The sequence below is a fragment of the Falco naumanni genome, chromosome 3, assembly GCF_017639655.2.
Source record: "Falco naumanni isolate bFalNau1 chromosome 3, bFalNau1.pat, whole genome shotgun sequence".
In the NCBI taxonomy this organism is placed as follows: Eukaryota; Metazoa; Chordata; class Aves; order Falconiformes; family Falconidae; genus Falco; species Falco naumanni.
Genome location: NC_054056.1, coordinates 70,965,697 through 70,987,855, shown reverse-complemented (window position 1 = coordinate 70,987,855; position 22,159 = coordinate 70,965,697). Strand labels below are relative to the sequence as shown.

Below are 22,159 nucleotides of genomic sequence, written 5' to 3'. Positions count from 1 at the left end.
TAGGCAACCAAAATTTGACTTAAACTAGTACTTATATTGGAAAATTTAAATATGAAAGCTATGTCCAACAAGCATATTCCTCACCTGTGTTTTTCACAGAAATAATTTATAGTACAGATTAACAACATGGTTGATCTTACCATTTCAACTTACCATTCCATTGGAATTATTTATTCCATTCATATTAATTTTAGTTACAAATCTAACTGTAGGAGGTGCTTCTGGATATTTAGGTCCACACTCTACTTTCAGACTGTATATTCTGTTTTCATAGTTTGTCTAGAAAGCAAAAAGACAGACTAATGCATCTTACTGAAAGCTGATATTAATAAATCATTTAAAAAAGCAAAGGCAAGAAGAATAAAGATTAAGAAATATGAAATAATTATAAATCTGTTATTATGTCCAATTGGTGGTCTTGGATTACTGACTGATATTCCACTGTTTTAGTTACATTGATTACTTGACAAATATGTATAAATTACACTACTTATTGACTATACCATACAGAAGTTTTAAGAGAATAAAATCCTTTTTAATTCACATTTACCCTTATCCTTCCTACCCACCTGCATTCCTAAAACAACTTTGGCACAGTAGGGGGCTAAAAGAAAAATCAATAATTTTAGGAAAATTACCGCTTTCCCCTGTTAAAAAAAAAAACACTATCTGAAAAAATATAGAAATGGAGAAAGACAAAGATGCCAATAACCCAACAGTTAAGACACAACCAAGTACAAGACGAAAACAGTATTTGCAAAAAACATATTCTGGAGGTAATTAACATTCCAACAGATATCTAAGACTTCACAGCTGAAGATTGTTTGGTTTACTAGAGGATTTAGGAACTTTGGACAGTAAAGTGACAGCTTGTTTGCAGAGACATCACTACAAAGTGACCATGGAACTGATCATTGTACGTGCAAATTATTTCATTGAAAGTCCAATTATAAATGAATACAGTTCTATCATTTTTTTAATCTTGTCAAGTAGGCCATGCACAACTAAAAGTATCAGTGGCTTTGCTGGTCACTGATACACATACCTCTGTGTTCCAAAAGGAAGATAAACCCATTTTCTATACCTGTCCTTCCAGTGGCACAACAGGTAACATGAAGAGCAGTAACATGCCTCTGAACTTTCCAGAAGCACCATCTTTCAGCTGTTCTGTATCAGCCACCTGTCATTCTCTCAGAGTAGAAGTATCAACCATGCAGTCAAGCTATCAAATGACAGTCCATTTTGTGGTCAAGGCAGAGTGGGAACTGGAGTACTGAAGTACCCTAACCATGTCCTATAATTTCAAGGAGCCACAGAGACCAAGCAGCATGTAGGTCAGAAAGAAACAAGGCAAAGCAGGACATCCTTTGTTAGAAAAAAGGTTTTTCTATTATTCTTTCACATTAAAAGCTAAAGGCCCAATGAAAGTACTCTTGTCCTGCTACAGGTAACATAGCTGCCCCTACTGCAAGGAAACACAGCAACAGAAATTCTCGTTATTCTCTCAGATAAAACAATTTACTTCCTTAGAGAGGGATGCAGTCAGTTACAGTGGAAAGAGGCAAAAATGTATATACACTACTCACAACTCTGAAAAATCCTAAGAACAGCACTCATTCTCATTCCTTTATTCCTAACCAGGTGGCTTCTCAATTTTGCTCAGTTTTTCAAGTCACTGCTTTCCTGCAAGCCAAGCATCCCTGGCCAGCTCCTCAAAAAGCCTAAAACCTCATTTTTGGGAGTCAGAAAAATGTTTCCTTTAATCTAAACCAAATCTTCCCCTCCTCCCTCCATGCTGGTTCACGTTTCAAATGAATCAAGAAAAAAAACCAACTGATAAGCAATTTTTGCACAGCTCTAGAGAAGCCATATATGTGAAGACATGTATTGTATGTAATATCTATTATATAATATATATATAATAACATGGACATTATTAGCAACCTTCTCTGTGTTCTGACTAACTGCATGCTGTCTACAGAACTCAAGCAATTCCAGAAACATCCATCTTCTACAAATCCTGAAATCGAATATGCAATTCAACTAAAGGTGCCACCACTGGCTTGGGAGCCAGTGGCTTTCACTTCCTACAATCACCACATACTGCAAGTCATTCTATCAGCAAGACCACATATCTCCAAAATGTATTACTTGCCCAAAATATTACTTGCGTGCACTGTTTCATAAAGAAAGTAAAATGACAGCAATATAAATTGACCAGAATTAAAAGTGACTCCCAGGTTGGTTTCTTTTTTTATTTATTTTTTAAAACATATTAGGTCCTACGTAATAATCACTCCCTTCAAAGATGTGTTGGGCATCTACCTTACATTGAACCAGAAAGCAGTCACAGGCAGTTCTGAAGGCTATTTGGAGAGTCAGGGAGGCACTACTTAGCTCATATTTGCAAGTTCTTTTCAAAACCCATAAGACTACAAATTTTCTTCAAAATGTATTTAAACACTGTGATTCCACACAAGCTACCATCCAAAGCACACCATCATTACGCTTGTATTTCAAATTGGTTCTTCCTCAAATGTACCCAAATCTTAGATGCTCAGCACAATTATGCAGATGTTCAAAACAGTCTGTGCAAGTTGCAACTAACTCTGACTTCCACAAGGAGCTTGAATTACACTGAGTCTATGGAACTCTTACTCTGGAAGACATCTTCACTGAGGCCAAGTTCTGATCTCAGTTCTTGTTTTGGATAGTTCTTCCAGTAAGTCCTGCAGTACTGAAGGACACACATGGCAGTAACCTCATGTTAGCAGTGAAAAATATATGCTAACTTACAGCTCCCTGATGTATACTCATTTGAAGTTCTCATTTCACAGTGATCTTTTGCATCATATGGTAGGTAACTCATGAGAAAGCATGCACAAAAGTCAAGTAAAGATGTGTCCATTCATATCTGACGGGAACGATACTCAGACACAGGACACGGTTACATCTCTTGCAGGTTTTATCAGTCTAGGTGACATCCTACAGAACTTAGAAGGTCAGAAGGTTTTGAACTTTGTGTATGTACTTTATCTTAATAGAAGTAATGAAAAACTGCTTGGTCTTTAGGCAAGATTCAACTGAAATGCATAAGCTGCTATACTGAAAGACTATTTGATAAAACTTGTGAAAGTTGAAAAGATACTGCCAGTTTACTACATAACTGAAATTACTAGGCAGATACGATAAACTGTGGAAAGACAGTTATCCTGTTTACTGTACTATCACTGTATACTTACGTGGAGTAATGGTGGAAATACAGACTAAATATATTCCAAACTCGGTAGTAAGTCTCAAATCACAACTGAAAACACTTACTAACATGCCAGGAAGTGATGAATTCTAATACAAACACAGTGTTTCTACAACTTCATACACTGAATTTTAACTAATCCTTTACACTGTAGAAAAATAATGGTTTGGGGGGGTTTGGGTTTTTTTTTTTTTTTTTTTTTTTTTTGCATTTGGCATTGCCTAAAAACTTAAAAAAGATATTTTAATTCATGACACTTACCCTTGGTGGCCCGATAATCATTCCTGTCCATCTGGTGAGTGTCATATCTTCATCATCTTCAAGGCCCCAGCTTACTGTACCATCACCTACTCCTTTCTGCCCTTCTTCAAGTTCTTCCAACAAGCGAAAATTACGAGGTACTTTAACTAGATAAAAGAAGAAAATAATTAATACTGCTCACATCAAGGAAAAGGTAAACTATTTTATTGCTTTTATATGCTATGTACTAGCGACTGCTGAATATACTTTCAAAGCCAAACAGGGATTTCCTGCGTGAATTTATTTAGCACTCAAATTGTGTTGAAGCAAGTAACCACTGGAAGCTAGTTACTACCAAGTGACAGCAATACAAATTGTAAAAGAGAAAATAAGAAAGGCCTCTTTTGTTTGAGATGGTTTAATTCAGATGCTCTTTCCCAAGAACAGTACTGTTCAGAGTCAGTACATTTCAAAACCAATTTCCTGTCTATCAAAGATTTAATCAACTAGAATCCACATAAAATTCATGTGGCAAATTCCCTCCAGAAATAATTAAAGAATGCAACATTTAACACAAATGACCTTAATAAATGCAAACTTTAAGAGAAATCTTGAAACATCTTGATTTCATTTGATTTAAAAAATACTACTATCTGAAAACTGATTAAGTTGTTGAAGAGTGATAATGACATATTCACAACAGAACATGAAGATGTACTGCCCCTAAAGAGAGCTGAGGAATATTCACTTACTGAACTATAATTACTGGATTATGACTATAATACATGAAAATAGACAGATACTGATTGGTATTAAACAAGTGGATGCTTAATTGCTTGACATCACAGAAGCTAAAATGGTATTTCAGCACTGATGTAGGGAACAAAGCTAATTAACACTTGTGCATTCAATCATAGTATGCTTTTATTTTCATATAAAATATACACAATTATGTAGTACCAATATTACAATACAATCAACCTTCAGTTTTCTTATAGCTGCTTATAGCTATACATTTTTTCTCATAGCTACTTACAGCTATTGTGTTTTCCATGTTTTTTACTACAAAACCTTTCTTGTACCAGAAGAATCCAGGTACTCTATAAAACTAAAACTCTAAGACTGGGTACACACAAAGTTCTTAGCAAGGAATACATACTATGCAAATTTGAAAAAGATGGGGATCAAAGAAAACAGTTTTTCGTATCAGTTACTCAGTTGCTGGGATTTCAGGTTTATATATTACCCTATCCTGTATTACAAGTGGTCTCTGAGAAAAAAAATTAAGACCAATAGGACACAATATGATTATTTAGTCAATATATATGCATATGGGCCAGTATAGATAAATAGATAAAACACCCTTCCAAAACTGTTCAAACAGCTTATCTCACAACTGCAGTTTCTCTCAAACTGTGTTTAAAACAATATTTTTTTTTAAATAATGCTGACAAGAGAGAGGCTCCTAAAAATTGCAGAAATTATTGCTTCCAAGTTTTCCAAAACCCCAGGGAAAAGCATGAAGAGTATAGTTATCAAGATAGCGCAAGGAAATTAAATCACTCATGTACAGCCTCACCTTCCTTCCAGCTTTGGTATTGCCACTCATCGGAGCCATAATGAGCTACTTCAGCTTGCTAACTGAGCAGAAGATTATACATTTTGGTTAGTCTCCTGACAGCTTAACAAACCAGCCCAGCTCACAGAGAGATCTAAGAACTAGCATGAAAGTGCAGCCATGGCAGCAAAAACTCAGATAACCTCAATGCAAAAATATGTTTTAATGGAGTCAAACTACTCTGGAAGCTTATTTTCACAGATAAGAGTTCACATACGATTACCTGAAAGCACTAGCACAGTACATCAAGGAGCAGATCAGCTGGCATACTTCCTTTTAAAAAGCTTTGTTGAAATTCATTTGCCCATTCTTCTGGTCCCATCCTGACTTGTTATTACCATTAGATCTGTACATTTACATATCCAATTCAGGCTAGGGATGAGAACTGACAATCATGCTTCTGTCACATTATAGAGCACAAGACATTTACTTTTGCTCCAGATTCATACATTCTCTGGAATCAAATCTGGCAGTAAAAGGCTAATGCTCATCTTTTTTTATAAAATAAGTAAACCAGCAGAATAAACTTCTACTAAACTTCATGGTTTGCATCACATGACTGAATAGCTTCTGACTGGTACATGGAGCCTCAAACACAAAACCCCTACAAACAACCCCCACCCACAAATTCCATGTACTTAAGCCCCAGGAGAAGATAATGATTGGATGCTAAATTCCACCATTTCTCAGAATTCTTGCTCTGACTGCAGAACTTCTGATTTAGAATTCACGTCTTTAAAAAGCACATAAAGACACTAGCAAACAGGCTTTAAGTTTGTTTCTGATCATTACTACCTTGCAGTGCAGCTGAGACGACCCAACTGCTCACAGCCAGGGGAGAAGACATTCTATGCCTTCTCCCAAAACTATGTTGCTCTTGCACTTAACAGGCTCCTCTATTATCCACTTTGGCACACTAATTTAGCAAAAAGACGTCTTTTTTCTTCAGGCAAAAGTGAAATCCAACCAGTTAATCAAATTTACTCAGAAAGCAAGATCAACAAATGCCAGAGCTGACTGCTGTGTCTTTCAGTGCCTTCCTCTGCAAAACCATGGATGTGGATAAGGGAGCTTTATGTAGCAAAAAGCCATTGGACTGGCTCAGTTCTATCATAAAATTGTACACAACACACTGAACTATAGGAGATGACAGCTGTTAGAAAATAACAACCCTTCATGACTGTCTTGTGTTCATCACATTTTTTCCACTGCATTGTCTGTGCTCACTAGATCCCCTAACTGCCCAAGGGGAGCAGTGAAGGGCTTCTGAATTATTTTCTAAAGGTTTCTGATCTGCTCTAAAAAGAGACAAAACTATCTGACAGCAAATGTCACGCTCCTCACACTAACATTCCTATCAGTGCTAGAACTATGTAGCAAAACACTACTCTGAATTTAAGAGTCAACACACCTGGTGTTTAAAAAAAAAAAAAAAGCCCACAAAACCCACACCACACCACCCTACTGAGATTCCAACCCATTAAAAACATTCCCAGAAAAAAATAAATGTTAGTTTTCAAAACTGCATGAAAGTTATGTTCAAACAGGTTCCCTTTCAGAAAGTTACACAATCCTACAACATTTGAGTTGGGGTGACCAGAAATGATTGTATAAATCAAGATAAAACTACCATTTTGTAAGAGTACTTCTATATTTAAGGTACTTAGTTCACGTCTGCAAACATATTCTATTCCTTTATTTATGAGTTCCTAAGAAATGTGCAAGATCTTTCTGTGGTGGGTTGACCTTGGCTGGATGCCAGGTGCCCACCAAGCTACTGTGTCACTCCCCTCCTCAGCAGAACAGGGGCAGGTGGAGAAAATGGGAAAAAAACCACAACCTTGTGGGTCAAGACAAACACAGTTTAATGCAGCAATAGCAAAGGTCGCATGCGTGGAAGAAAAGGAAAACAAAAGATGTTATTCTCTAGTTCCCATCAGCAGGCATGGGGATGCCCGGGAAGGCAGACTTTAGCACACATAGCAGTTGCTCTGGAAGACAAACATTGTAAATAATGAATGCCCCCCCTTCCTCCTCCTTTCTCTTAGCTTTATATCTGAGCAGACATCATATGGTGTGGAATAGCCCTTTGGTCACTTTGGGTCAGCTGTCCTGGCTATGTCCCCTCCCGAGATCTTGCCCACCCCCAGCCTGCTGGTGAGGATGGGGGGAAGGTTGGGCAGACAGCCCTGATGCTGTGCAAGCGCTGCTCTGCAGTAGCCAAGACACTGGTGCGTTATCACCACCTTTCCAGCTACCAACACAAGCACAGCACTAGGAGGGTGCTATGGTCCTCAGCCAGACCCAATACACTTTCTTTAATGCAATTCTGTATTTAAAATCTGGCCCACCTCTCCCAGATACCCTGATCAGTCAACAGACGTCAGAGGGGCAGAACAACAAGCTGTGCACATCTTAATTATAAATGTCTACTAGAGCTTTTTGCAACAAAGGATTACCAGATCACTATTTCCTAGCTTGGAAAAAAACAAACAAACAAAAAAAAACAAACCACCAAACAAAAACACACCAAAAAGACCCCACTAAACTGCTTCTATTGCCCTGGCATACATAATTAACGTTTTATCCTCAATACTTCAATTGAAGTCACTACTGAATGTTTTATTGAAAAACCACTGTTGATAAAGTTTCTGGTAAGTGACATGGAATACTTTAAAAATTAACACAGTGGATAAAAAAAACAACCCTTACCTTTATAATTACAGTCCTAGAAACTACCAGCAAAATGACATAAATACTAACGCCGTTCTGAGCATCCCCTCATGCACTTGTGCCTTGGTCATGCTATATAACCTTCACACAATACAAATCTACCTAGCTTGAAGAACAAAACAAGCGTGTAAGATTGGGCTTTCTTTCCACTAAAACAACTGCAAGAACTTCTACCTATCAGGTAATGACAGTCTGGATCTTATGGAAATTAAGGTTGCAAGTATAAAGTAAAAAATTCTTGTTCTTCCCACCACTTCAAATATTCTAGAAGGCAGAACCTAAGTTGTATGTTAATGGTGCATACACTTGCAGTTGTCTCTAATTGAGGCAATACATCAAGTATTTGCTAAAAAAACTTTGAAATACTCCTTCATGGAATCTGAATATTTCATTTACAGAACTTGGACAATGAAACAACATCTTTCTGTTCTAGTTTGCAGCTCTTCAGAAATAGGAAATCACAGAAATTACCCCCATTCTTCAGCGGACTACCAGACCTCAGGTGTACCTTCTGGAACAAACTGGCAATTGAGAGAAATGCATCTAGCCTTTTACCGCCATGGGCCTGACAAATACTGTTCTCCCCAGTTCCACTTCCTGATGGGACCACTAACCAGCTTCAGACAAGTGCAGACAGGTTGTTTTAGTTCCCTGTAACAGGCATCCACCAGCTAAAACCTCTCAGTTCCAAGTGAAGGGGATTAAAGCAGTCAGGAGCTTTTATCACTGGCTGAGCTGTAGGACTGGTAAACTCCACTCAGTAGGCTGTGACTAACCACTAGGTACAGCATTGCATCCAGCACAGCTGTTTGCAATGATAGACTAAGGGTCTCCATGTGAAAATATAGCTGGGTTCATAAAGATTAAAAAACAAAATAAAAGCAACCTCACCCCCAACCTCTTTTCAGTTTCTCTGGAAAGCTTACCTCACTATGGATTTTACTGAAGAATACCTCCCAACCCCCCAAAACCATACACAGGAACTGTCAAACACTATTTACCAAGTTTTCACAAAGAGTTGAAGTAAACGTATTTCACCTAAAACAAACAACACCCAGTCATGCTTACATATACCAATGGGTTTTAATTTAGAAGTTTAAGCATGAAACTGGACTACAGAAACTGGTAGCTATTAGATATTCATTAAATTAACAGTGAATTTAATACCTTGGAACAATGAGAGAAGAATAAAGTCAGAATTAGTAAATAAATTAAGCAGGAGAGTCTACTTTCATACATATGCAGCTACTTCAGACATCACATTCTAAACTATTAATAGAAGCAAGCAGCAAGTAGTACACTATCCCACAGCACACACTAGAAGTTTCAGCTACGCTTTCATCCAGAATCTCTATAACCTGAAAAAACACCGGGGGGGGGGTGGGGGGGTGGGGGGGGGGGGGGGGTGTGGGTGGGGAAGCAGAGAGAGGAAAAAAAGGGGGGGAAGGAGGAAATCTTCAGTATCCTTTAGTAGCACAAACAACTTTCCAGCCAACTCCCCTTTAATGCTCCAGTGATGGACCTGCTTTTGCTACTATGTCAAGACACAATTCCACAGCTGGCAATGCCAGATCACCCACTAGTACAGAGATTTAATCAGCATCAAGACAGAACACACAACTGCACTTATGTCAAATTTGACAGAGCACACTGGCTATAATAAATCACATTTTTAAACAATTCACGTGGACATACTCCTTCAAATACAGCTGGGAGTCCAAGCTACCTGCACATCAAATGATTCTTTACTGTGTAATAGGCAAGAGTGGGATAACCTACAGTCTGCTCTTCTTCCTGCTGCTTGTAAGAGGGAGCCATAAACCTGATTTTTCATAGATTGGCTCACAACCTGAAGTGTGAGGTTTTCTGTTACATCCCAAACTATTTTTTATAATAATTGTCTATTACAGCGTCATTGTTTAACCCCAGCTGGTAATTAAGTACCACGCAGCCGCTCACTCACTCCCCCCTCACCCAGAGGGATGGGGAGGAGAGTTGGAAAGGAAAGTAAAACTTGAGGGCTGAGGTAACAATTTGATAGTTGAAATATAATAAAAATGAAAGAACAATAATGACAGTTATGACAACAACAGTTATAATGAAAAAGGGAAGGGAAAGAATAAAATCCAGAGGGAAAGGAAGAAGGAACACGTGGTGCACAATGCAGCTGCTCACCACCCGCTGACTGATGCCCAGCCAGTGCCCGAGCAACGACCTGCCTGCCCCGGCCAGCCCCCAGGCATATACACCAGGCAGGGCGTCCCATGGTATGGAATGCCGCCTTGGCTAGGTCAGGTCAGCTGTCCTGGCTGTGTCCCCTCCACATTCCTTGTGCCTCTCCAGCCTCTTTGCTAGCAAGGCCTAAGGAACTGAAAAGTCTCACATCAAAGCCAAAACAAAGTACCATACTAGCTCCTTAAGAAGATAATTAACTCCATCCCAGCTGAAACCAGGACGTATAGTATCAATACCAACATTCAGTTTCTCTTAAAAACTCCCTTACCTCTTGGCTTCAATCACTCCTGGAAGTTACACCCGTACCAGGAGCCTTTTACCATAGTTACACCAGCACAGCCCATACTACCAGCACACTCCCCAAAACCACCATAAAAACAAACTTTAATACACACCCAAGAACAATTATATCAATAAATTACACATTAACAAGCCAGGATACTGTCAGGGATACTGTTCTTCTTCATTAAAAGAGCTATGTCAGGAAAAGTCTGTAGCAGAAACAATTTTGAATGAATGAGTTACCTTTTGCTCACTGACATCCAGCTAACAGAAACTGAAAAAAAGATATGTATAGCATGGTAACAAAAAGAAAAGCTCTCAAATCCCATTTAACAGCTTCAGGCTGGCAGAAAAATTAGTGTTTTTTAATGACAGGGAAAGGAAGAGGGATGTCAGCCTTGCAAATTCAAAGCCATAACACAATTTCTCCTGGGGCAAGGAAGGGAAGAAATAAAAAAATCCAAAGAGAAACACAGAAAATAACAGGTTCCTTTCAGCCTGAACAATTCAGAAGGCATCTTGCCCTTGACAAAAGAAAGCAAGAAACTGAAATACTGTACTAACAACAAAAACACACCATACACCCACAAAAAGAGCATAAAACAACCAAAACTTTAAACAGGCCCTGAAATGGGCAATACACAAAAGAGAGAGGGAAGACAGCAAGGGCATGTGAAATGCTAACATATTCTATTCTGCCTGCAAAAGATATTCCTGTGGAATTAAGTTTTTGGAAGACATTGTTCTCTGAAAAAAACTACTTTTAAAAAAACATCATCTATACTTTTGTTGGCCAGTTACCCTGCTGATATCACATACTCTTTTGCCTAGTAAAATACTCTGTGAATATGCATACAAAAAATGGGTGACTTACTATTGGGAACCTACTATCAATAAGTATTACCAGGTTTACTGTAATTATATGGTAATTACCTGAGGTTGATCACAGTAACCTGGCTCCAAAAAACAGAAGTATTTCTAGTAACCTGCCTATTAATGAAGTTGGACACAGGAATTTTGCCTACAAAAGAACTCCATCACTACCGTTAGTAGTGGAATGCAGCAATTCAATAGTAAACCATACTTTTTTTGTTTTAAATCAGAAACGTTACTACACACATAGTAAAAGCACAGTTTCCAATAATGATAAAAACATGATTCTTCAAGGCAAACAGACATTTTCAGTGAAAAGCAATACCTGTTCTTCCAGTAACTACAAAAGCATTCAGCTGCTGCTGTGGAACTCAATCTCCGAATTAACCCAACCATGCACTACCGAATGTACAGTGAGCCCACACTGAGAAAACCGTACCTTCTTTAAAAGGGTTTGATACATCTTGATATTTCTGTTAATTGAAACTTCTGCTCTCTTAGAATTACAGGTATGTTCCACTTCTTTGAACTGTTTTCCAACCAAGTTTCAATGTACTTCAGTAAAACTCAAATCCATAATTCTATATATCAGTAGTATTCATAAAGCTACATTTACTAGACACTATTTTTTCTACATGGCCCAAACACATTGATCAGGATGGCGAATAAGGTACTAAGCAATTCTAGCATGTATGGATGAAACAGCCATATAATGCAAGTATAATATTTTCCACAGAATCATTCTAGTCATCACTGATTTTGTCACATAAAACCAAGTAGATGCATCTCTATCAGTGATAAAAGAATACAGGACTTTATTAAAGCTACTCAGTACAGACAGATGATACAAGAAGAAAACAGAAAACAGAGACCCCAGAGCACTCTGTGCTTCCAAAATTAATCACACACAACCCCTCAAAAACAACAGTGATCTTGAATGCTTTCTGCCCCATTTTGCTGAAGTATGCATTGTGTCAGATCAATTGAATAGCGTCTTATCACTACTGTCCACAACTGGCAAAGCTGTAAGCAACAGCAATATAGGTTTGCAGGCTCATGAGGACTAACCTAAGATTACCTGTGGAAAATTTCTAGGAATAGAAGTTCAAGAAAAACAGGCCTGACATAATCATGTAAAAATCCATTTCCATTATTTATCCCAAAAGAAACAAAACAAGACAACTAACTACAGGAATTGGTAAGAAAAGAGATGAGTAGCAGTAAATTTTCACAGCTCAAGTAAATAGCTGTACATCAATGAACACATATAGAACAAATTTATTCAATGTGTTCAATGTTTATCATAATTTGGATTATATTATTACTATCATAATAATTATTAATTTGGAGCCAGTTTTGCTATAATCCTAAATGTTAGAAAATTATCATCTTGCATGAATTAAAGAAATTGCCTGTACTCAGCAGAGCTTCTAAGAAGTGAATGGGCTATTCTGCTTCTTTTCAGGACTTACGGTTTTACACATATATAACATTGATTATGTAACTGGTTAACTTCTTTTGCCTTTTACAATATTTAAAAATTAAAGAAAAATAAAGCACACGTTGGAAGACTTCAAGGAGGTGGTGCAATTCTAGGAAGCACACTGAAGGTAAAGTTTGCATTTCATCAGTTTTGGGTTTTTTTCTTATGAAGACATACCACTTGCTGAGGAACATTTCTTGGCAGGAGCCAAGAAACAGTCATAGCAGTGTGGAAGTTACAAACTTTCATCCTAATACTTTCCTTTTAGTTAAAGCTATATACATATAACTAAAGTAATATTCCTTTACAGAATTACATTGGTGGTAATCTCTATTTATTTCACATAAGTGAAATTGTACATTTGTTAGTCCCAACAGACACAGTTCTGAACTAAAGTTAGGCTGCATGAAAACAACTTTGATAGGGATTTCCTTTATATTTTAATCTAGTCACAGCCATAAACATTCTATGTATAGCTTATGTTAAGGAAGCTTATGAGAAACTATGTTAATACAGCAGAAGCTTCAGTCATTTATTGCAATCTAGCATGCACATTTTGGCAGAGGGAAAAAGGTCCGGAGGGCTGAAGGGGTATTTATATCTTTAGGGTAGGGCACAAAGACTAGTGTTTAAAAAAAGCAGTAATTTCACTGAAGACGGAACACAGATTTACAGAAGCAGGGATTTTTACTTTTACTTTCAAATTCATTATGCATATTCATAACATTAAGACATTGTCAGTTATGTACCAGCAGTAATACTTGAAAATTATGAATTCTAAATAGAATGATAGTTGCATGTTGACCTGGTTTTTTGGTAGTAGTTCTAGTTGCCCTGTGTTAAAATTTGCATTCAATACAACTTAAGCTGCTTCATGTCATACTTTTGAGTTCAGCTGTCAAATACAGCACAACAGGTCCTCAAAGGAAAAGAGCTTACTTTATACTTGCATGTTTAGGGGGCAGGCAGACTACTAACTCAGAAAGGAAAGGCCATAAGCACAAGTACGGTCCACTACCCATCAGCTCCCACTTTTGAGGCTGAGCCCACCTCAGAAGCACGTGGTGCTATCCAATTCTCTACCTTTCACATACATCCTACCAGGGGCATTCACAAAACAGAGGTGGCCAGCTTCATAAGGAAGGAGAGGTAGTAATACCACTTTGCCTCACAAGGCCCCAACCTACATTTAATTCAAAACAAAAAGAAAGAAGTGTACTTAAGACACCAGCAAATCATAAAAAATAATAAAAAAAATGAACAATATTAAAGTTTATATAGTTTGAGGGGTGGGAAGTAATTTTTATAGATTTAGGCATTAGTAGTTGGGATGTCATGAACATGCATCTGATTTACTAACACATTAAAATGGCTTAAACCACAAATCTTGATGCAGGAATAAGAGATCTCAGCATAACAAAACTGCAAAAGTGACATCAGTTAATTCAATGTGTTTCAGTTGCTGTTGTTTTCACACTAAGGATGACAAGACCTCAAATTTGACTCTCCAGCAGAGTGAGCATTCCAAGTGTATAACTTCATAACTTCAAATAACTGCAATTCTAGGTTTTATTAATTATATTTGTAAATGTGAGACATTACTAACAGAACAAATAGCTCTATTATCGAGGCATCCTCACCTAAGTCCTCCCCTTCCTTTATCCTGCCTCTTGGATAACCAGAAGGAAGTGAACTAATTGCTCCTAGTAATTTTGAGTTCTACCAATTCTGTTCCATAATGCATCAGATTATTTACTGAAGGCAGCCTTTTAGAAAGGACTTTTCCTGTGATGGTCAACAGCCTCCAGGATCTGTTTAGTTTTTACTCACTTCTAACCACGCTCATGGCCACTCCTCTCTCACCTCCTTCCCTGCTCCCCACTGTCACCTCTTTTGTCTTACCCTTCTTAGAAAAGCAGCAGAGGGAAATGCAGCTGCCATTAACTATCTGACTCATCAGAGCTGTTCCACCCCTTGACCAGCATCCATGGAGAAGCTATTTCTCACAAATACAAAACTAGCATGTTTTTCTCATTCTGTGCTATCTCTCATTACCAAAGTTCATGCCTCACTGAAAACCTCCATTCCTCATCTCCTGCAGTCCAACTTCCAAATGACCTCTTCACTCTTCTGATTTTTTATGCAGCAATACCCTAAACATTCTAAAGTTGTACAAGGTACACCAGTAATGAAGTGTAAGAGCCAAAACGTGTATGTCAGTAAGCATTAGCACATAGAGTAGTTAAGACTGGATACATGCACACATAGAATATAGTCCAAATCTGAGAGAGATTCCAATTGGACTAACTTTGCTAGCAAAGATGCAACATTTAGTTTGTTTCACTCTGCCTCTGCATTTTCATGCAAATAAGATCATCTTGAGTACATTTGCAGGCATGGAATTACTAATAATGGTCATAAAAATTGCACTAATGAAGAAGCTTGCTCCACTACAGACACAAATGTTGTTAGACTATGGAACAGTGAAGGCATAAGCAAGTTCAGTAAAAAAAAACACCAAACAACCCAAAAAAAACCCACAAAAAAAGCTCCCACAGAACAAGTTTTAAGTAATTAAAATACCTCCACTGAAAAGATCCTCAAAAAATAGTTATCACACAAAACTATACTATAAACCCACTCACTAAACCACACTGCAGTTCCAAAAGAAAGTTTGTGTAAATTGCTTAAAATTCATTTCAGAAATTTGCACCAATATTAAGGGCATAAATTCACTAGTCTATACTATATCTAAGTATAATTTCATTGTTACAAACAAGACCATCGCTAACTCAAGAGTTTAGTTATATCAGACACCGCATGTCCAGTTGTGCCTAACCGTAAGAAAAAACATACAGGAATTAAACAGTTAAACAGCTCCTCAAATGACATCCAAGCAGTTTTGGTGAAGGGTGGAAATGCACAGGCTGACTTCGGTTTAAAAGTTAACTCTTTATAGGCAACCAGTGAATGAAACATAAATGAGATATTAAATGGTTCAACTGTCTTCCCATATGCTTTAGTATATGAAATGCTAGATTATGAATTGTGATACTTAGCAAAAAAAATGAGAATTTTATTACTATTTCAATTTTGTACAAAACAATTGAGGCAGGAAACCAGTAAAAAGGGTTTAGAAAATATATCCATCATTTCAGAAACCACCAGGAATATTAATTGTGATTTAATAGTCTAAGGAATCAAGATTTTATCAGGCAAATCTTTCCAATTTCTCTTGTCAGAAGCTTAAAAAAATACAAAACACCAAACTTGTCCAGTACAAATTAACCCCACTAGTAAAAACATAAAAGCTATATAAAGGCTAAAAAAGCTAAAGTAAAGGTGTAAGCACATAGGCTCAATTTCTGAAAGTTTTATTTTAAACCTGAGATTGTGTTGGCAGAGAGGAAAAAGGATTTCGAATACATAGTTTTTAAGCCATCTTTTAAAGTATGATGACATAAGATATATTTTTTTTTCAGATAAAGGGACAGCAATGGGAGACTAGAGGAACCCAGCAGAGGGCAATATCTAGTCATGAAATGGCTTTCACTGGGTCTGCTTTAACAGTAGAATGTAATGTGTGACCCAGATAACAAGAGTAGCATCAAGGACTTAGTTTAGCAAAGCTGTAAAGCTGTCTAAAACGGGTTATGTCATTGATTAGCAAACAGTTGTTCTAATATTTGCATGAAGGTCCTTTCCAACATGACTCAGCATGCACCCACCCACAGTCCAAAACAGAGATTCTTTATCTATATCAAATAACTAACACAATCCATTGTTATTCTTTCAGTTATACCCATAAGCGTATGTACATCAGCAAATGTACCAATCACCATGTATTTAGCAAAAAGAACTGCCACTAAGTTATTTTCCCACATTATTTTTATGACAGTCATATTTTAGCTTGCTATCCTCTATATGCTGTGGTACTCAAAAGTTCAAATTACTTAATATTTACACAAACATATATTCTACTTCAGTAAGAAGAAAAATCTTAGGAGTTTTTCAAGGAAGAAATTGTAAGTTATATGAATAAAACTGGACATTTTACTAAGACTGTGTTGGTATCCTGAGTAAAGGACACTCACTATTTTTACATGTATTGGGAAAAATGTTTTTGATTTACTCAAGCAAACTGCAAACACACAACTATCCAGTTACGAATAGTCACAAATGCACGGAAAGGAGGTGATTTTTCTTTGTGCAGTTTAAATGTCTAATGCAACATTTTTAAAAAAAAGGAGATACTGAGTCTATCTAGATGTTAGACATCTTTTTTTAAAAAACCTAGTTTAAGCTTCCCATCCTTCTGAAATAAAAGAATTAATTTAGAGCTTAAATTCTAAGTGTTGAAGGTTCCATTTGTTCCAAAATGCTAACTAGAAATGATTTAGTTACATACTTAAAGCACCACAGATTTTCAAAAAGGCTGTAAAACAGAAGCTCATGTTATTCAGAACCAGTTTGACAGCTTCACAGTCATAGGGTTTTGTACTGATTTTATTCAAAGTAGTATTTGAATTATATCTCATCAGTGTCTTCCAAATGACAAATACAAAGAAAAACACTCTTTCAGGCAGGATAGCATGTAGCAAAACCCTTCTGAGTACAGCTTAAATCAAGACTATTTTGAATGCTTTCCCCACAGCACCTTCTTGTCTCTCCACAATCTGTGCTGAGGCTTTCACAAGCTAATTGAGACAGCAAGGCAACAAAACCTAAGTGACATGAGTAGCTGAAGCTGATCTAGAACTTTTCATAAAGTTTTGGTCAGGATGAAATACAAGCTACAGTCTATGAAAAAACATGTAAGAGCAGAGAGACAGGGGAGGAAAGGTCTGTCAATAAAATGAAGCTGAACACTTTCACAGCACGTACTTAACACTGCCTTTAAGAAAGTTTTCCATAAGGCAAAACACAAACACTTAACAAATATGCATGTACTTCAACTCCACCAACTACTCAAAAGACCTGGAAATCCAGCTCTCTCACACGAGAAGCCTTCTCGTCCATGCTTAGATTTATGGTCCATCTACCTCCAACTGCTGAAACTGTATGTGTTTTATCTATATCCAGGCTAAAATTTTCCAAGTATGTACAAAATAGTTTAGATAATGGGCTTATGCCTGATAACATCCTTGAATTTCAAACAAGCTCTTAAAACAAATAGAAGATTACAAAGTAGGCCACTTTTTTATCTCAGAAGGAAGGTGTTTAGCCTGTGTTGCAGAAAGACCTAAGTTGGGGCTTGTATTTAGAGACAGAGTTGTAAAATACCAGCAACAAAGACAGGAAAATGGTACAGGCAAAGCTCGGAGAAGAAACAAGAGTATCCTGCCTATTGCAAAGAACTGATGGTCTACAGGTAGTTTAAAAGTCATTTAGAAGCCAAATTGTTCTCAACCCAGCTGAAGCACATCTAAATTATTTGTGGTTTGCCAAGATGTTTTTAAGCAGACAGAACAATCACAGTAGCAATTCCTTGTGCACAGGACAGGATGGAAAAATGCCCCACACAGAGTGCTTGCTGCCTCACAGAATACAGTATTTTACTTCTTTTGTTTTGTCTGATTACTTGCAGCTTCAAGAAGCCTGTGCTTACAGAGCTAACATTATAAATACACGGAACAAACTTGAAGGAGTATAAAATCCTAACAGCTTTTAAACTGACTTATTGGACAGGTTCCGGATAAGTGAACAATGTGACAGAGGCATAATAGAGAAAAGGGGAGAAGTAATACAGTCCTGAAGGTAAACTATACTAGACAAAAAACAGACAATTTTCCTCCACACGTTAAAAAAAAAAACAAACAAAAAACACCTCACAAGTGAGGAAACAGGCATCCCCAACAGGTCAGAGGTGAAGAGAAGCCTACCTGTGCAGTTTAACACACAAGTTTTCTAGATACAAACCTTAAGTTATACCAACTCCTATATGGAAAAAACAGTCTTTAAAACATTACTTATACATCTTACTTATGAATAAATTCCTTTATTACTCCTCTGAATGGCTCTTAATATCTAGGAGTTTCCACACAGGTTATGGTGATCCATCAATCCCTATCCCACTAAGCACAGAACAGACAGACATCAGCTTGATTTGGAATGGAGAAGAGTTGCAAAGGATTTAGGGGCAAGTATTACAAAACCCTATCTCACATTACAGAATCTTTTTGAATGGAGGATTTGGGGTGGGGGGGTGGGGGGAGCTTTCAAACCAAACAAGAACAAAAACCCCAAACCCCGGGAAAAATAGTTAGTCCTTGCTTCATAACTCAGGGAGTTAGGCTGAACACACTCAAGACCATTTCTAGCCCTTCATTTTTAATATCAGCCTCTTTACAGCTGCATTCATGCACACTCAGAACCGCTTTTACCACCACTAAATGTTTGCAAACAGAAGGGAAAATCAAAGTTAAGAAAACAAGGCACTGACATTGAGCACTGTGCCATTTCTATTCAAAGAATGAATCCTATATAAATTCAAAGGAAAAGATCTTTTTCCGTGGGCAACGTAAGTCACACGAAGAAGCCAATTCACCCTTAGAGAACAGAATAGCTGGAAACGAGAAGTATGGATTTTACAGAAAAAAAATACTTGTTTGGGATCTAACTGCACTCCTTTAAAGACAGTAAAAGCACTTTCAAAAAATGTTGCTTGTGACTACAAGCTGACTGTAGGTCAGTTGATTTCCACCCCCACCCCCCCCTCAAGTACACAGTTTCAGCAAACAGAGGGGAATTTGCCTTAATTTAGCCCTATTCACCCTCCCCTAAGCTCTTGAAGCCCTCAGTTGACAGGGAAGGAGATAAAAGCTTTAGCAGCCCATAGTTAGAGGAAAGTATTAGACACTGCTGCCTTAATTCTCATCTTTTCACACATAGGTTCTAACTGCTTAGTGACACGATCACTGAATTTTAGAAAACATTAGTATTTTAGGTAGGTATATCTATATCCTATACACATACGGTAATTTTAAGTAAAACCCAAATTATGGAAATGCAGAAATTAACTTCTGAATTAACTCCTTTTAATGATGTTACTCATCTGTCTCTCAAGTTACACAAGAGATTTAAAATGGCATGCTTTGGTAAAATTTCTTTTAACCTGAAACTATGCTTAATTACATCTTCTGCTCTGTATTCTCAAAAGAGATTAACACAATGAATCTCCAGGTAACCAATATAAAATCAGCTCATTATATCAAAAATAGCCGTTTCTCTTCTTTAAAAAAATTTACTTGTTTCTCCTCAGAGCTCCAGCAGTAGCCACACCAACAACCTAGGTCCAGCTTCAAGCAGATGGAGTTGCAATATTGGAAGATGAATCAAACTGCAGCTTACAAATGTCCCATTTCCAGGACATACATATTTACATGTAAAATTAGACAATATAGGAGATTTTAGAAAGCAGGTAAGATACTTATTCAACAATAATACAACACTGACATACACAGTTTCTTTAGCACACATTAAAGAACAGCTACTTTCAAACTAAATTATTTGTTGTTAAAGGCACATATTTTTTTACATGATTTTTCAAAGAACTAGTGAGCCCAGGAAAGGAATTTCTGGGATGAAACCGAGACAGTTGACCTTAGTAAAAGTTTTGCTGTTGACTTCCTCAGGGCTAGCATTTCATTCCTGGCCTTCATGTAACCAAAACATTCTTTTTTTCTGAAATAAACAAGGATCAAGTTGAACTCTAGCAAGAGCAGATTACATTCATAGAGCTAGGTAGAGTTAAATGTTATGTCTATAACAGATCATTCCCTTCCCTCCTCCACAAAATACTGTAACACAGCTTCCTGGCAAGAGCAGTTCTTCTTGGCGAAGTCTTAAAAATCTGAATTCCTGCATACTATGTGGAAAGAACAAACCAAACAGACACACACACACGTCTGTGCATATAGCCATAAAAAGCCATCAGTACTTTCTCCACATGAGAAACTTCAGTTTCTCCAACATATCCATTCTAGTTCAGTTTATCATAGGCAATAACGTATCTTTTTGGACTGCTCTTTCAGAGTTGCAAGAGCTGCTCTATGCACCAGTTTGTTGTAACCTTACCAAATTCCACTCTCTAAATCCCACACCCCCAAAGTTATGTTACCAAGTGCAGAGGACTCTCCCACCCCAAAAAAATCTGCCCAAGTTCTCCTTACAGAATCAGCAGTAAGGTACCACAATCAGCTTCAATACAAAGAAGTTTCTTCTGTTTTGCTATAATCTCAATCCCTCCGTGATCCAGTGGATTGGAAGCAGAAATAAATCAGTGGCCCACATTCAGCCTAGGCTGACCACTGAGGTAATTTCATTCCTCTGTGCTGAACTCTGTCAATCCCACTTACAAAGTTTCAGGGGTAAGAGAAGGGGGAAAAAGGCCCTGAAGACTTCAGCTTTTTGTATGGGGAAAGGTCTTTTTATATTTCAAGCTCCTCATGAAACTGAGGCAGTATAATTGTGCTTCTTAAACTTCTGCATTTAGTACCTGAAGCAATATTCTTGTCCCTTTCTTTGCCACCACCTTCAACAATATTCTGCCATGCAAATGCTCAACACGGGCTTTACTGGTTACTGATATGGGATTCCTGGTAAGACTTACAGCTCTTTGCCTTTCCATTTGCCTATAAGAGAGACCCTTTGGCTCCAATGGCTGTCTAGCAAAACACAGCAAGATGCTTCATCGCTCTTCCCCACCATGCTGCAGTAACCACCAAACTGAAGTACCTTTGCTCCAAAACACAACACAGGCCCGACTCCTTTTCCCCTGCATCAACATGGGAAATAGCCAATCCTTTATTTTAGACACTGCTACCCCACAACTCGTATACTTACCAGATGGTACACTGGCACAAATCTTTGGTACAAATCTTTTTCCTCCATCACTTTTACCAGGCTAGCAACATCTCCTCCCTTCCCTGTATGCACACGCATCGACTCAATCCTGTCTCTCAGCAGACAGTCTTCTCTTCCAGCACCCCACCACTTTCATTACAGAACCAGAGCCCTTTCTCTCACCATTCACCCCTCGGGCCAGGCTCTCACTGGGCTGTCGCTGCCCTACAGACGGGAGGGCCCGCGTCTGGAGCGCACCCTGGCCCGGCTCCCCCGCAGCTCCCCTTCTGCCCCTGTCAGAAGATAACTCCTACCCGCTCCGGTCGCTCCCCTCAGAGGCAGCTCGCCCCGACCCCCCGAGAAAGGAGACCCCCCCCGGCCCTTGCCGGGCCACCTCCCGAGCACGAGCCCAACGCTCCGCTCTCCCGCACCAGCCCCAGGCCCACCGAGCCCCCCTCACAGACCTGTGGATCCAGCCATCTTGTCCAAACCCCCCCGCACCGGTCCGGGCCTGCACGCGATGCGCGTCACTTCCGCTTGACGCACCCCGTCACTTCCCACAGGGCAACCGCAGCTCCGGAGCGCGGAAGCGCGC

At 38.2% G+C, this 22,159-nt stretch overlaps 1 protein-coding gene across 1 annotated transcript in view; it reads right to left on the bottom strand.

Moving 5' to 3' along the window:
• UBE2V2 (ubiquitin conjugating enzyme E2 V2) overlaps window positions 1–22,159 on the bottom strand; it is a 29,612-nt gene extending 7,453 nt beyond the window's left edge. The window contains exons 1-3 of the mRNA XM_040586112.1: window positions 22,029–22,159; window positions 3,518–3,663; window positions 154–279 (exon numbers count right to left, since the gene is read on the bottom strand). Of these exons, the coding sequence (XP_040442046.1) occupies window positions 154–279; window positions 3,518–3,663; window positions 22,029–22,044 (288 nt within the window). The 5' untranslated portion in view covers window positions 22,045–22,159. The remainder of the gene's footprint in view (window positions 1–153; window positions 280–3,517; window positions 3,664–22,028) is intronic.